We start from the raw sequence: 18,032 nt of genomic DNA, 5'->3' as shown, positions 1-18,032 counted from the left end.
CTCCTATTCCAGCAAGCCGGCCTGGCCTAATTTTCTCCCCCGTTTTAAAATTCTTTTAAATCGAAATTTTAATCTGTTTTAAATTATTGGGATTTTTAATTGTCTCGGGCTAAATTATTTAATCTGGTTTTAATTATGTTTCTAACTTTTGTATCTATGTATTTTATTTTGTGCCTGTTCACCACCCTGAGTCCTTCGGGAGTAGGGCGGTATATAAATTTAATAAAAACAAAAACAAAACAAAACAATCCTGCTTCCTATATTACACCGATCGGTTACACAATCTTTGCTTTAGTGCACATTAATTCAAAGAATAAAAAGTATTGGTTGTATTATTTATATTTTTATTGCATGACTCATTTTGAAACTCAGTAAACCATAAAAATTAAAGAATTATAAATCTAATGCTGCTTCTTAGTGTATCTTTCAACAGGCAGTACTACATTAGTTTCTTGTAAATTCTATATAGTCAGATCTATAATCCCAGATTTTTTATATTTCATCTTCTCTCTGAATTGAATTGAAACCACTTCAGACATTTAGAGAGGGCCTGCTGATGATAGCACTATCTCAATTTGAAATATGTGGGTGACAGGCTTTGTGGCAGCTCTCACTGTTTGGAACATTCGCCCCATTAGAGATAAACACAGCAATTACCTTGCTAGCCTTTCCCCAAACAACTAAATGGGGTGAAGTTTCAGGAGGCTACAACCTCCTAAATTGATTAGTTCCTCAAGTTGATTAAAGGATGGTGGCTACTATAGGTATAGATTAAAGATTTGTACCCTTGATTCTCTTTGATTTTTGTATTTGTGTCCTATCCACAGTATTCTGATTGGGGTGGGATATGAATATTGTGATCTTAGCTAAGATTACCAATTTATGAACTAGTATTTATTTATTTGTTTGTTAAATATATTTCCTGCCCATCTTGCTAAGGGGCTACTCTGGGCGGCTTACAACAGTAGAAACAGAGCAATGAAGAGTAAAAATAACAGTATCAAAGTAATGAAATGATACAGATAAACAATGGAATAAACAATGAAAGTAATATGAGATTGAAAATTAGTGGGGGGGGACTCAAGGAGCACAGAAGAGAGATGGGTTTATCTTTGATATAGTTTAAAAAGGTAAAGGTTCCCCTTGCACATATGTGCTAGTCGTTCCCGACTCTAGGGGGCGGTGCTCATCTCCATTTCAAAGCCGAAGAGCCAGCGCTGTCCGAAGATGTCTCTCTGGTCATGTGGCCAGCATGACTAAATGCCAAAGGTGCATGGAACGCTGTTACCTTCCCACCAAAGGTGGTCCCTATTTTTTCTACTTGCATTTTTTATGTGCTTTCGAACTGCTAATTGATATAGTTTACAGCCCATTTAAATGTACATAATTTTGGAATCATAAAAATTCATTTCCCACACATACATATATATATATAATTTTTTATTTTTAAATATACATAAGTATTGAATATATGAACACTGTGGTACCTGGATATTGTTAGGTTTGAATTTAACTTTTAAATTGATAAGTGTACACAGAATGATAGTTCTAGTCTTTTTTGTTGCGAAGGCCAAGCAACAGTTTTTTTTTTAATTTAAGGAAATAACTATAATCTTAAAATATGATTGATTGTACCAAAGGGTCTTTTTTGTAGATCCTAATAGCCTAAAAAATTATTTTGTTGATACAACATAGCAACAAAACAGGAATTTATAGCATATAAATTATCAACCTATCACTAAACTATCACTAAATCAGTGGCCTTTTACTATGGAAGAATGTATGTTTATCTGTATTCCGGATTGTATAAAGCAAGATTTTTCAAATTGCGTTCAGTTGATGGAGTTTTGTGAGAGACTTAAGGAAGTCACTTGAGCTTTGCCTCCTGATCAGTCTTAGGAATTTTTTTTTTAACTATCAGGTTTCACAACCTGAAAACCCCTGATTTAAAGCTGTTCACTAGTTAATTTATAAACTATTTTATTTATTTATTTTTATTTATTTTTATTTTTATATGCCGCCCTTCTCCGGAGACTCAGGGTGGCTTACAATGCGTTAAGCAATAGCCTTCATACTTTTGTATATTTTATACAAAGTCAGCTTATTGCCCCCACAAACCGGGTCCTCATTTTACCCACCTTAGAATGGATGGAAGGCTGAGTCGACCTTGAGCCTGGTGAGAATTGAACTCGCAGTAATTGCAGGCAGCTGGATGTTAAATGCTGCCTTAGTAGGAGGCATTAGCCTCCTACGCCACTCAGGCTCCTATAGTGTTTGATACCAACTAAAGCTGAACACTCTTCTAATAACTACAATGATCAAGCCATAAAAAGTTTACATACTTTGACAATCTTGAAATTTCACATCATATTTATAGTCAAGGGCTATCTGGTCAGTTCTTGCAAGAGGGAGGTCCTCATAATGTGGAGAAGAAAGGCTGGAAAAATCAACGGTGCTGAAGGGCTTTATGTCAAAAGCATGGGAGTGTTCATCCATTGCAGAAAGATCAACTGGGCTAATACCAAAGTTCATGGGCCAAAACGGCATTTCGGTATCAACCATTGTAAAGCCTGAAATTAAAAAGAAAAAGAGAAAAAAGTGAGACTCAATATTTATAAAATAAAAATTTACATCACTACAATTACATTCACATTCCAGAAAAATAATGAACAAAGCCAGAAATACTCAGAAGTGCTGGTCTGACACAGTTCTGTAAATATTTTCAAAAGCAAGACATACCAACGATCTATGAATGGTTGCAAATCTTCTGGTTTTTAGTGATGTTACTTTTTTATTAATATCAGAAGTGGTATGCTGGATTTTTTCCCCCCTGGGGAAAAGGAATCCAATAAATCTAGGGAGGGGATGAATAATCAGCAAATGCTTAATGTACCAGGAAGTTTATTACCATTAGCATGGCAAAATTAATTTTAGTAGGAATTGTGTGGGAGAGCTTCCTGTAGATTACATTCAATGTGGATATTATTTAATTGTTTATTTCAAAGTTACACTTTCTGAGCTGAAAAACCATCCCCCAAAACCAGGTGCAATTATGGCTGATTGTGGGTGTAGAGTTTACATATGTTCAGAAGCCTTCAAATATCACTTAAATTAATTCTTCTACAAATGCATTAGTGCTGTTGTCATTCTATAAACAATGATCCCTTTGATCTTTGCTTGAGACCTCCAATATGATGCTTTTGCAGTTAAAATAAGTATCCAGTAGAAAAAGATGGTGATAGTTATGCCAAGACAACTATGGAGAATTGGATCTGGTTAATGAGGAGGTTAATGGTTAAGAATCCTAAACCTGTAGACTACATTAGAAAGTAGAAATATCATCATAGAAGGTGGCCATGGTTCACCAATTCTGTATAGTTACCAAGAAAACTACATAGATGTCCCAGATGCTTACTAGGAGGTGACTTGTTATTGCAAGATTTAAACCATTTTGCTCAGCAGAATTAAGTAGTGCTCATAGTACATAGTACAACTGTTCTTTCACACAAGAATTACTTTTTCAGACAGAATGCTGCCTACAACTGTAAAGAGTCAACTTTGGACTTCATGACAAATGAACAGATTCCACAAAATGCAGCAACAACCACTAAATTTTTGTATTTGCCTAGAACTGGAAATCCAGGAACTGTTTACCAAGTCTGGAATGGTAAAATACTCATATCTAAATTAGGATCAGGCTAGATCTTATTAATAATTCTAAAAAAATAAGAAAACACACACAACATACCAATTTGAAAAAAGGGGAGACAGAGGCAGGAAAGCAATGTCTTTCGAAGGCCACAAGTGAACACTTAATTTTAGGCATATATAATACCAGTTTTGAAGTAGGCAACTGCTTAATTAGCACCAGAGATATATGATATGATACACAGACACACACAAACATATAGGTATGTGCAAGACTAGAACTGTACATCACAGAGGCATATATATATATATATATATATATATATATATATATATATATATATATACACACACACACACACACACACACACACACATACATATAAAAATAGGGAAGCTGACTGTATTTGGCTTGATATTTCATTTGAAACTTGGAATACTAGCATGCATGGACTTTATACCTTTATGTAATTAAAACTGGTTTGGCTCTGTTTACTTTGAACCAGCCAGTACTACCCTGCCTTCCTTCCTAAAAATGGTTTTTAAAATAGCAGCAATGGTCTATCGACTGTAATCACATTAGACTCGGGAGGAGAGGCTTTTGTCAACGTTTAACTTCCTTGGTGACATAGGCAAACATATCACTGGCCCTGGGTATCCCAGCTCTGGTAAAAGTTGTACCCTGTGACCTGGGTGAGTCTGGACATGCCTTAAAGTTTGCAATCCTCAGCACACTTCTTTGGAAATTCCCCCCTCTTCCTCCATCAGTATTTTCTGCTGAGCAAATAATTTTCTCAGCAGGGTGGAAAACTCCTTTTAAAAAAGTGATTTCAATATTTTCAACTGAAAAACAATTAAACCCTCTGTTGATAGAGATATCATAAAAATGAAAAAAAAATCTGAAAAGCAGAGGACTATATGGGCAGTCAGTCTCTCTCAGCCACACCTACTTCTACTCATAGGGTTTTGAAGTCTTGGACAACTTGCCCTGGCCAACTTGTCCCGGCTGTCTTGCCCTGGCCGACTCACCACAAGCCAACTTGTTGCGGGACAATTCAGCACAGGATAACTCAAGAGAGGAATGAGTTAATTGCAGCGATCCTTGTCTTGCTTTAGATTTGAACCTTCTCAAGTTAGAAGTCCTCAAGGCTGGGGGTGAGCTGAAATGTTACTTGTCCCTCTGTTGAATTATCCCATGTTGAATTGTCGCACAGAGTTGTCTTGTGACAAGTTGACCATCACAAGTCGGCCGGGACAAGTTGTTCCATTCCAGAGTTGTTGTGGGAAAAAATATGGAACATTAGCTATGCTTCTGGAGCTCTTGAGTAATGTGTGTGTGTGTGCGCGTGACATAAATATGCCATCTACAGTACATACATCATACTTCACCAAAAAGAATACATCAGATCCAGTGATTTAACCAAGGTTCCCTAGAAATTCTGTGTCTGAGAAATTGTGCACTCAGTCTTTGTGCTGTCAACATTCAGCAGTGCAATTTCCTGTGGCTCTGCAAAAGAGGAATTTCAAGACTTGCATATGGTCAATAGACAAAGGATCGCCAACTCCTAGTTTATGCAAAACCCTCAGTGTGGTGTCAGTTTTAATTTTCCTGCCATTTTTCCAACACCCAAATCTACATTCATTTTTTTTTGTTGCTCCTGGGAAGCCATTAATGAAAGATAAAGACTCCTAGTCACCACATAGCCATCTCCATTGGAAGCCCCCTTGTGAGACTCATAATCTACACTTTTGAGTCTAATGTTCCTTCCTTGGTTTTATCCAAGTTTTGCAGAAAATAATTACAAATGATTGAATTTACATAAAGGTCAGAAGTGTTAAAAGTGACCGATACTGTCCTTTTGGTTTGAGGGAATGCTGCATGTGGCATGACTATGGCTAAAAATGGCAGCCTAGTTTATCTTATGAAAGCATTATAAGAAATCTCAGGTGACCAAAGATCTGACAGGAAAAAATAAATGTCAGTGTCAAAGTTCTTCTGGTGGCAATTATGGTATATGGAAAATTGTGACTTTGAGTCTTCTATAAAAGGCAAAGAGCATGAATTAGTGAATGATCTGAATGAAGATATTCAATACTTATAGTCTGGAGCTAATGCTCCAGGAAACACAGGAAATTGGAAGGGGATGTTTCATTATGAGAGGAACAGCTAAAATGTATGTCAGGAAATATCATCTAGTGTTATCTAGGTTGCTATGGAGCAAATAAAAGTAGAAATCCAAAGTTTGTGATAATTGTATGTGAAACTCAAGGATAATGTAAGAACCAGAAATGAGTTCTGAGAAAAAAATGTATTATTTTGAAGGCAACTCCAGGGGGTAAAATTGTTAGGTTGATATGCATGAGATAAGGAGAATCCATGACCTCAGTGCCTTCCGCCGTGCCCTTAAAACCTTCTTTTTCCAGCAAGCCTAATTTTTTTAAGTGTTTTTAATTGTTTTGTTTATCGTTTTTAATTAATGGGGCCAAATTTATATATATATTTTTAACTGTATTTTAATATTTGTATTTGATGTTTTTACTTGGCTGTTCACCGCCCTGAGTCCTCAGGGAGAAGGGCGTTATACAAATTCAAAATAAAATAAAAATAAATAAAATGAATAAGGAAAAATCATTCAAAAAAAGTGATTGATCATTCAGAAATCCAAGAATTAATAAGAATGGTGACAGTTAGGTACCTGATTAGAAAAAGGGCTGTTTTGAATACATGGTTTAATGATAAGTCCATCCATATGTACACATAGCAACGGAATGAATATAAATTTAAAAGCATGGTTGATTTGAGGGATTATGATGAAAAATGCATATAAGAAGAAGAGGAAAGAAGTGAAAGAAGTAAAAGTAGAAAGGTAGGAAGAGAACATACATATCCTACATTAGTGGTTAAGGTACCAGGCTAGCAACCAAAAACCAAGAGTTCTAGTCTTGCGTTAGGCACAAAGCTAACTGGGTAACCTTGAGCCAGTCACTCTTTCGCAGCTCCAGAAAGCAGGCAATGGCAAACCACTGAAAATGGCAGAACAGGCAGTCATCAGGAGTCAAAACTGACTTGAAAGCACATGCACACACATAAAAATTCCCCAAACATAATCACTGGACATAAGAAAAAAATGTAGAAACTGGAACAGAGGGAAAAGAATTATTTTACAGTGAGCTACAGAAGTGTGTGGAGCTACATATATGAAAGGCCAGTATGAATAAGGATGCTCAATAGAACTGTTGCAATGAAAGTCACTTTGAATGAAGAAAAAATTGCATATCAGAACAAAACTGAGGTTAAAAAAGAGAAAAAGACAGTCACAAGCAATGTAGCTAAGAAAATGAAACTGCTAAACTTAAAAGTGACCAATAAAATGTACCGTGATTTTGAAAGGAAAAAATGGTTTTGAAAATGGGTGAAGAGGCAAAGGAAAGAGTTCCAGCAGAATGGATGGAACTAAAAATAATAAAAGTGATGAAATGATTTCGGATAAAGCTGAAATGATGGTAGACAAAGTGCATTACAGATTTTACAAGAATTATAATAATGTGTTGAAGAGTAGAATGAGTGTGAATATTAGTGTTCAAGAAAACTAGATGAAAAAAAATGTGGTGAAAATGTTAAAAAACTCCAAGCTTGCAAAAAATACTGAATGGTGCTGATATTAGGTGTGTTTCCTTTTGTCATCTCATACCTTAATTCCTTTGGTTTATGATTACTTACTCTTATCTGTGCTATATATAATGTTGCTTATCCCAGAAAAGAACACAATTAATATGTAAAAATTTATGTATGAATTTACCAGCTGCTGCAATTCTTTGAGACTGTAAACCTTCCTGTTGTGTTAAAAAAGCTAAGTCAAATATTAATGAGATCAAACTATCTCCCCAGCAACTGTCTCCCAATTAGAGTGCATGGTTGTATTTATTAATTTATCACATTTATATGGCCACGTATCTCATGGAAAGTGACTATTGGTGGCATATAATAATTCAATGGCACATTATTCATTCTTAGGGCACAATTTGTTTTGCTTAGGTTTGGCTTGACAGGATCAACAAAGTCATACGTTGTGATTTATTAACCATGTTTTATAGCCTAGGATTGTGTGATCCAGGCCACCATGTCTTATTCAAAATCAAACCACAGTTTGCACAGTGTTTGAATCCAGCCAGAGAAAGAACCCTTTAATTCCCCTCTCGTCCAATATACTGAAACTGCATCAGAACTGATCTTGGCACACCCCAAAAGATAGGCAAATGCTTTTTAGAATGTTATGTCAAAACCTGCACTGTTCTTTTTCACACAGAGGATTAAATAGTTATTTGCCTATAGTTTTGCATCAGTAAGGGAACTAGCTATATGGTGCCAATTTTACAGCTCCTCAAAACATTGACCAGAACAAAGAAGAGCTAATGTTTAAAGTGCCACCTAGAACTTTAGGGTTAATGCTTTCTTAGATTATAATGTGAAAACCAGAAGTGGTATTTAGCAGGTTCTGACCAGTTCTGGAGAACCGGTAGCGGAAATTTTGAGTAGTTCAGAGAACCAATAAATACCTCTAACTGGCCTCGCTCCCATCTTCTGCCTCCCGAGTCCTAGCTGATCAGGAGGAAATGGGGGATTTTGCAATAACCTTCCCCTGGAGTGGGGTAGGAATGGAGATTTTACAGTATCCTTCCCCTGCCATGCCCACCAAGCTACACCCACCAAGCTACACCCACCAAGCTATGCTATGCCCACCAAGCCACGCCCACAGAACCAGTAGTAAAAAATTTTGAATCCCACCACTAAGAATTATCTGATGAAAATACATTAAGCATGCCCTCTTTGACACATTTTGGGGAAACTGGTAAGAGAATTTTCTCCTTGATGTCTTCTGAATAAACTGTTTCAGTTTACATTTCCTAAGTATTTCAGACTGAAGAAATAATCTTTTTTTAAAAAAAAAACACATAATAGTGTACTGAAGAAACAATATTCCTGTCTTTTCTGTTCCTCTGGTTTATTTTGTCTGTAATATTCTCTAATCTATATGAAAGACACTGTGAAGACATTTATCATTTTTTTCAGAAATAAAATCTACTAATTGTGGCTAGAAGAGGAAAACATTGTTCAAATTTGTTATATGAAAGTGTTGTGCTATGTAGAATAATCAAACACAAAAATAAGAGATGTCTTTTTGGGTCTATGATATCTGTGGCTTTAAAAAGAAAGTATGCATAATATTATGGGTAAATGTGGTGTCCTCTAAGACTGGCATAAGGTGACCCAGTATCCTTTGGCAATAAAAAAGAAACAAAAAAGCTTTACAATGATTAGCATTAGCATTCACTACTATTTAAATATGTTTTTTGAAGTAATAACCACACTCCCCCAAATTAGCCACGCAACAAATATATGAATGTGCAAATCATTTCAAATGAAAATTGTTCCGTTTTGAATTTGAAACTATTTCTCTAATTTGAAACAGATGTTTCAAACTGAGCTGTTTTAATCACTTTGGAAGTGACTGGATCTTGAAAGAAGTTTTTTTGAACTTAAAACACTTTTAAAAGGACTGAAATAGCACAAAACAACTGCTTGAAGCATAAAACAACTGCTTCATGCTGGGGTAAAAAAAACTGTTTCTAACTGAAAATGAGGCATTTCTAATTCACAATTTGCTTCTCTCCATTCATAGGAAAGACCAGAATTTACAGTGATAGATGGAATAGGCCAGGGATGGGCAGCTTGGCTGTCTCAGGAATTCTGGGAGTTGAAGTCCACAGGTTGTAAAAGGGCCACAGTTGCCCACCCCTGGAATAGGCAAATGACAGCATCCTGATGAGTAGATTCACATCTATGTTGGGTTCCTAAACTTATAGCTTATTATTTTCTATTCCACAGTCTCAGACCTCAACTTAAGTAAAAAGGAAATAGGTAAGTAGATCCCAAAGATTCCCCAGGAGAGTTAAACTCAATTGCAGTACCATTTATTCCACACTCTCACTGTCAATTAAAATATGTTCAGCGCAAATGAATTGGTACGCATGGGAGGGAACGAGTTTCATTTCTTTATTCTTTTTTACTTTCAAGGAATAGAGAAAGGGCAACGAACAGGACAGCACTGTGCTTTACTAGTCACATAAGGGGAACACAGGATAGTACAAAAAAAAAGGAGACAGGTCTCCAGTGCTCTCCTGAGAAAGTGCCCATGGGACTGGATAAGGCAAACCTATCCTATTGGCCCCACACACTTCCACATTGTCTTGTTTTCACTTCTGCAGATTATTAGTTGCTTCACAAAGTGCTGAGGGCAAAGAATAAAAATTACTGTCTCTACTGCCAAAGATGATGCAGACCCACAAGACTGCCACAACAACAACAACAAAATATTTTCACTCCATGTTAAAGAGGAACTCAACTAACAATTTAAGATTGGTGCTTTGCATGGCAGTTCCTAGGTAACATTAGTCAATTTCCCCAATGCTCCTTTTAGTTGGGCTTCTGAGGAAGACAGCAAAGTTATTGGGCTTGTGTTTCCCTTACAAGAATTGAAACTAAGGAAGAGAGAGGTGGTGGAGATAATAGCTCCTTCCAATGGGAAATGGAGCCCATTTCCCAGAAGAAACAAGAACCACACTTCACTTTGCAATTGTTTCAACTGCTCCACAGCCAACTGGGAAATAAATTGGTTCACGGGATTACAGAGCTCTGGAATGTCTTTAAATAACAGTAATTTAAAATGCTTTGGTGGAAGTGCCTTGAGCTTAGGTCATAGGAAAAAAGTTCCCCACAATCCTCTGGACTCCCATATTTTGTCTATGGCAACCTTCTTGAAACCCGTGTTCTGCAGATGTGTGGTTCTACCACACTTTAATTGTGTGTTTAAATTAAAAAATAAGTTAGGAATTAAGGAAGCTGTCATTCACTATATCTGGTGGGTGTTATGCTATGGCAATAAATAATAAATAGGCTAACAACATTTTGTTCAGCGTTTACCCCATACAATGAAGAAGCTTCCGTTAACCTGATTGGCCTGTTGCACTGCATTCTAGACATAATTTCTTTTCACTAAACAGAACATTGTCACTAGACCTGTGAACAGGGGCAGCCTCATCCCTAATTTCACACTGGTTGTACAAAACCAAGAAAGGAAAAATACACAAAAAGAAATTCTGAGAGAATTAAGCAAAAATAAATATTAGAATTCTTGGGAATATAATTCTATGGATTTTATTCTGCTCTAAATTATACACAAGAACACCACATATGTAGCTAACACTTCCGACCAGTCTTCCCCAACCAGATGCATTGGGAATTAAGGAAATTATGGAATTCTGGAAGGTGGAGAAGGCCGAGGAAGGCTGACTAATCTATGACATTGGAGAAAAGAATGGTAGAATAAGGATTTTATCAGAGGGGATAGAAGGTTGATTGATCAATTCTTTGGCCATTCAAAGGGCATGTGGATTTTAATGAGATGCATGGACCTTTCGTCCCACAATAGTTAGTGGTGCCAGGCCAAAGCCTAGTTTTAATCACTTTTTAAAAATGCAATTTAAGTTAGATTTAGTTAACTGTGCTGGATAGTGCTTCAATTTAAAGAGAAAAATTGTATTCTTACAGTTGCTACATGTATAACGTCACCAAAGCACCTTTTCCTCTTCAATTCCAAACTGTTGCACAACCATAATAGTTAATAGGGCAGGTATTTTTAGCAAATATTGTGTCAAGATGACAACACATCTGATATCATGACGTAACCTGTTCACAGGTATTTTCATCCAAACATCTGAAGCAAATACGTTATAACTGTTTTATCATGACAAATATTTTGCCTCTTGTCCCCCTGTATGGAAGCCTACACATTTCAGTCAAGTACACCATCATTTTCATTTTCTGTATTATTAGAAATTATAATTTGGTAACAAACTGAGGTCTTTGGGAACCAAACCTAAAGGACTTCATGTAGTCCTAGCGCCTCAGGTTGTATACCTTCTGCTAACACATGGCATCTTCTGAGCATTTATTTCAGTGAGACAATTCACTTTCACAGCTATTCTGTTGTAGTACTATAAAATCAGCAGAGGGAGCATAACATTACTGTTACCTGATGCCTTTAATTACATAGGAAAAGGAGATGTGTGTGTTTTAGTCATACTTTATTGCAGTTCAAAGGGCAGGTAAAAATAAAATGGTAGCATTTTACAATAGTTTTTGGAGTACTTTTCCTCCTAAATGTAACACTATTTAGGAAACACCACTCATTTGATTATAGCTATGTAGACTCCCACCAAGGTCTCCCACCAAAGATGTGGAGACTCTAGAAATAGTGCAGAGAAGAGCAACAAAGATGATTAGGGGACTGGAAGCTAAAACATATGAAGAACGGTTGCAGGAACTGGGTATGTCTAGTTTAATGAAAAGAAGGCCTAGGGGAGACACAATAGCAGTGTTCCAATATCTCAGGGACTACCACAAAGAAGAGGGAGTCAAGCTATTCTTCAAAGCACCTGAGGGTAGAACAAGAAGCAATGGGTGGAAACTAATCAAGGAGAGAAGCAATTTAGAACTAAGGAGAAATTTCCTGACAGATAGAACAATTAATCAGTGGAACAACTTGCCTGCAGAAGTTGTGAATGCTCCAACACTGGAAGATTTTAAGAAGAGATTGGATAACCATTTGTCTGAAGTGATGTAGGGTTTCCTGCCTGGGCAAGGGTTGGACTAGAAGACCTCCAAGGTCCCTTCCAACTCTGTTATTCTATTCTAGTCTATTCTATTCAAGTGAAACCACCAATAAACATGGCTTGCATTAATAAATGCCATAGAATTCTATTACATTGTGCAAACCTAGAATCATAGATTTCCATTACCAAAATATAATCTGGACTTTTTGACCAAATATTGACCAAATATTATTTTCTGGTTTTTGACTGGCTGTCAGCGTTCCAGAAAACCCCCAACTCCCAGTAAAGATGCGGAAGCAGGCATTTTCCAAAGTTCTCTTTACTAGAATAGGTAAACTGGCACATCTGGGAAATCCTGAATCTGAAAAGCTCAGGCTTTTCTTCAGTAATTCAAAGCTCCCAAAGCCACCCCCTTTCTCCTAAATCGATCACATGCTCCAATCAACATCCGTTCCACCTCGACCCAGCCCCTGACCACTCCTCCTCCAGATGCTGGATCACCTTGACCTTGACCGATAGGAAGAATGCTATTATGTCTACTAATTCCTCTCTCCTAAATCCCCCCTCCTACGTTCCCACACATGAAGAGGTGGCAGCATTGAAGCTTCCGGCCTAATATGGCTTGCAAGGCTGACACCGGCAAATTTACATTATCATTAGCTCATAACTGTAATAAGATCACTTGGACTGTAAACAATTGTTTCCAATTTGTATAAAAACTCTGAATCTATAAGAGCTATGGAAGGCCTTGTATAGAGTTTGGAAGGTCTTTAGTTTGATTGATCACCAGCAGTTAGTACTGAGAAGACCTCCACTTGGTGACAGGAAAAAGGGCTCTATCTCAATGACAGAACATTTGCTTTGCACTAAAAAAAGTGGGTCTGGAACAACACTGAAATACCCCAAATTAAGTGCATGCCATTCAGATGACAGCATCTTGTTTTCCGGTTTTAAAACAAGCTGACAGTCCCTTAAGAAATGTGGAAAACTTGGCCAAAAATTTACATAACACAATGACAGACAAAATTTGCCATTCAGGCCATTCAAGTTCTAACAGGTACTTCCTTCAAAGCCATTTCTTTACTTTTGAAATATATCATTCCCCCCCCCCATTCTTTACAGTCAATATGGAAATTTGCTTCCAGCCAAGGTTGTTACACATGTAAACACTTTAATAGGAAACAGATGTAAGAAAAGTATAAATTTGATTTCGAGTTAAATTATCAAGTAAATGCAATCTTCTGAATCAAAAATGATGTAGTATAGAAATGAACAAAGATAGATGATATTTTGGCTAGAGAACACACTGAAATACAGATCTGAAAATATACTGATTTTTATTCATTTAAACTCAGTTTTATATTCTTGTTAACCCCCACCCCCTCACACACACATTTCCACCTTTTCCCAGGAAACTGAGAGTATTATCCATGGAGTTATTTTACCATAGTATGTGTATGTAAGTTTGTAAAGTTTACTCAGTGAGTTTCACTGGTATAAATTATGCTTTGTCAACTTTAATTCCTTTCTGATATGTAGACTTCAAAATTCTCTGAGTATTTCTGTACAGGATTGCGGTATTCAATTAGTTTAAAACCAATCAGATTTAAGCATGTTTGGATATGCACTGGAGGCAGCAGATTTCACTCACCTAAACACAATTCGCAAGGTATAAAACTCTAATATTTGAGGTTTAGCAGATAGAATTATAAACTGATAAAAAAAACAATACTCCTGCTGCCAAAAGCTACTTATAGTCATCTTATTTTCAGAAAGAGGGACAGGAACTGTTTGCAGTTTAACCCAATGTACTTGAAAGTGAACTAATAACAAGAGAGAAGAAAGCGTGTGAAATGGCTTTTCCAAATTTGTTCTTATTTGTTTAATAGAAATTTCAGTATTAAGCTGAGAGTACGTTTCTAGGCTGCTTACAATGGCATTGCTAGTACTTAGATTCCTACCTCATCTACCTGAAAATACAATATGGGACAACTTTGAAACACAGCAGCAGCTTTTGAATAGGTAATTTTCAAGTTATTTCACCATGAAAATAACCTACATCAGCCATTTTTTAACGAAGCAGCTTCATTTCAAGCTGTCTTTCTATTAGAATCTTTTCTATTTCTCTACCTTTCCACGATTATTATTTTTTGTATTGTTGCTACTTTTTTTAACTACAGGCTGCCCAGAATTTCCAGAAATGGGCAGCTTCTAAATTGTTTAAATAAACAACAAATAATCAGTGTAAGAGCTTTTGGTAAAGTGATTTCAAGTACATTCATGTAGCACTGCACCACCACAAACCTCTTTAAATATCTGAACCTCTCTTCTGTTTAAAATATTCTATTTCAGTATCGATGATATTACACTCAGTATTAAAAATGTCCATCCAATATTCAGACCTCTAAACTGAAAACATTGGCTGCTAGATCATTTCCATAGTCAAAGAATATATTCTGTTCTTTTATAACCTATTCTGCTCTGTTTTCATAATCACATTAATGCATTTTTACAAATACTTCATTGTTCAGAATGGCTAGAAAAGGGTAAGCATCTTTTGGGGTTCACCAGCTTTGGATTCCTCTTTAAGGGACTGCCTTCCAAATGTCTCATCTTCCAACATGGTAAATTTGAGATGTACGAACAATTCACTGAGAGGGAAAACCTTGTGATCTTGTACAAGACAGCAAGGAGGAGAATGTGTATAAGAGAGACATGTGTGTTATTTTGAACTTATTTAATCAGAACATGTTAAGTAAAACACATACATACAGAGGCATACACAGACTTTTTTTCTCTAGGCCCTATATGTTACTAAGTCCTAGCATCTCTTTTAAAGTTAATTGTACCGTAGCAGTTGGCTGAAATAGCCACATGCACCTTCTGCAATTAATATAGCACAGATATATGCTTTAGGTCATAGTAACTTACTTGTAAAAGTAAAAAAAATCCTTATTAACTTCTAGTCAGTCTTTACTGGAAAACACTTAAAGGATTAAAATTATATGGTAAATTATTTCACTGCCCCAAATCTTATTAGGAAATCTACTCATTCATGGTCAAATTAATTCAGTGGGGGAAAAGGGTATTTCCATTTTGTGAGATAATAGATATGGAGAAATGATGGTAGAAAGGAAAAGCAATTATTAACCCCTTTAAGTGAATCCTATGATGGGATTTTTTTTTTTGTACAAGGATAGAGCAGTAAACCATAGGACTTCCTTTTAGGATGTGTTGGGTTTCTTGGTAGTCTGATGGATCATTAGATATAGTGTATATTATGTTTTTATAGAGCTATTCTACTTTTCAGTGGATATTGGTTTGGAATCTGAAAATAGATTCTAGTGGAAGGGGAGGCTGATCCTCCCCAAATATTAGCCCATATCTTCATTGGGCCTATCCCTATCCTCTTATTTGCTAGATTAAGAATACACTGCACAGATACATTTTCTTAAAGATGATTCTATAAAGAGATTTTCCTTAGCTCTTGAATTTTCTTTCCTCTTAATGCACAGACTTTAAATGGATATCACTTGTGTGTTTGGCTCTTAAGGAGGGAACTCTTAGTTGCCAGTACTTACTAAAGTCATTGCATTGATCAGATTAGTGTATTCAATCCTGGGCATAAAGTTTTAGGAAGGCCATAGACAAAATGAAATGTGTCTACTTGTAACTAAGAGTTCCATCCTTAGAAACTCTTAGAAGTGAAGACACTTTTGCTGGAGGTGTTTAAAAGAGACCGCATGGCCATCTAGCAGGGATCTGCAATGGTGGATTCTGGTATTGGGCAGGGGTTAGTTACTATGTTTTATGTTGTATGAATAATAAAACAAAATTCATTTATGGAATGTAAACATAACATTTTTCATTACAATTTCTTCCTATTAATATCTATTATCTCATAAAATGGAAATACCTTTCCCCCCACTGAATTAAGTATAATACATAACTACAGCATTAATAATACTGTATAATGATGCAATAGATTGATTAATCCTCATGCTTATGCTTCACTAGTAACAAAAAACATATTATGATTCTTATATCTTTAGGAATATTTCAGGGTATTTGGAAATGTTTCCATTTATGACCAACTGGCTTTTCCAGAGTTTACTAAAGCATATTTTCCACTACATAAGAACCATCCAATATGAAATCTCTGATTATTAGAAAATAGAAGCTCATGTTCAAATATGTTTGTTACATACACAGTTTAGATAGTATGTTATCTGGCTATGAGTGAGCCCATCTGTACTCAAGAGCTTATCATCTTTGGTTCTGGATGGACCTGACTAGACCAGACAGACCCGGTATCCTCTTGGATCCTCAGCTCCTGTTCGAAGAGTAAGTGGAAGTCGTGGCCAGGAGGGTTTTTGCTCAACTCCACGTTGAGTGGCAATTATGTCCTTTTCTGGACAGGGAGTCTCTACACTGAGTTGCTCATACCCTGGTCATCTTCCGATTGGACTATTGCAGTGGGCTCTACATAGAGATATTTAATAATTCTGAAAATATCTGGAAGCTTCAGCTGGTGCAGAGTATGGCAGTGAAAGCTATACTGGGTTCTTGAAGAAGGGTACTTATAACACTTTTGCTCTGTAAATTGCACTAGGTATCAGTTTGCTTCTGGGTCCAATTCAAGGTGTTGGACTTATAAAATCCTACATGCAGGGGTGGGTTCCACTTGCCTTTACTACTGGTTCGCAACGGGAGCACACGCGTGCATGCGCAGAAGCTTCTGCACATGTGCAGATTGTCAGTGATGACATCAGGGCGGGTGGGTGGAGCCTCCCACCGCCATTACTACCGGTTTGCAAGAACTGGACCGAATCAGGAGCAACCCACCACTGCCTACATTGCATAGGACCAGATTACCTAAAGAACTGGCTTCACCCCATCTCATTAGCCCATCACTCGATCAGGCAGGGAAGGTAAGCTACAGTCAAAGAATTTCAACTGGTGGGGTCTAGGAAGAGAGCCCCCTGCCCCAGCTTTGTAGAACATCCTACCCCCCAGAGGTGATGAAAACCCCCAATCTTTTGGCTTCAACAAACGGGTCAAAATTTGGCTCTACAGTTTAGTCTAGGGGCTGACTCAGAAACCAGAGATTGTAAGTCTTAGGTTTCTCTTAGGCATGGGCATGGAAGCTGGAAGGGTCTTAGTCTTAGGCTTAGTCTTAGGCATGGGTCTTAGTCTTAGTCTTAGGCATGGAAGCTGGAAGGGTGATTTGGGGCCAGTCATTCTCGCTCAGACCAACCCACCTTACAGAGCTATTGTGCAGAAAATAGGAAGTGGGAGCATTATGCAGATTCTGTTCAGTGTACATAAGGGTGGGGTATACATCTAATAAAATACTTTTCTCTGTTAGGAAAAAACAGAGTTTAAAATAAATTAGTATAAGTATTCACCATAAACCCTGGTGAAAGTTCAGTTCCTCTGTTCCCTCATCTTATGAAACATTGCTTACAACCTTCTGCATTAAAGATTGTTCTGAAAATTTTAATATTCTGCCTTAAGAAAAAGTGTGGATTTATTTCTTGGGGAGGTAAACTTTGTCCATTTTTTCAAATGTTACATGACTATGGGGAAATGGTGGTGACCACAGTTATGGGTGTCTGCAGGGGGGCAAATGACATTGTGTCACTAATGCTAATAATGCATTTTTATTAGTAGATTTAGCAATTATATAATGACCCAACTAACACAAAACT

The 18,032-nt window shown here is 36.8% G+C and overlaps 1 protein-coding gene across 2 annotated transcripts in view; it reads right to left on the bottom strand.

The window, feature by feature from the left end:
• Positions 1–18,032, bottom strand: part of PPARG (peroxisome proliferator activated receptor gamma) — a 73,226-nt gene that overhangs the window by 26,773 nt on the left and 28,421 nt on the right. For both annotated transcript variants that reach the window (XM_034438181.2, XM_034438191.1), the window contains exon 2: positions 2,343–2,570. In XM_034438181.2, coding sequence (XP_034294072.1) covers positions 2,343–2,562 — 220 coding nt within the window. In that variant the 5' untranslated portion in view covers positions 2,563–2,570. The remainder of the gene's footprint in view (positions 1–2,342; positions 2,571–18,032) is intronic.

Source organism: Pantherophis guttatus, chromosome 2 (assembly GCF_059756535.1).
Source record: "Pantherophis guttatus breed Tessera chromosome 2, ASM5975653v1, whole genome shotgun sequence".
In the NCBI taxonomy this organism is placed as follows: Eukaryota; Metazoa; Chordata; class Lepidosauria; order Squamata; family Colubridae; genus Pantherophis; species Pantherophis guttatus.
Note: the sequence above shows the minus strand (reverse complement) of the source record. Positions and strands in the feature narration are given on the sequence as shown.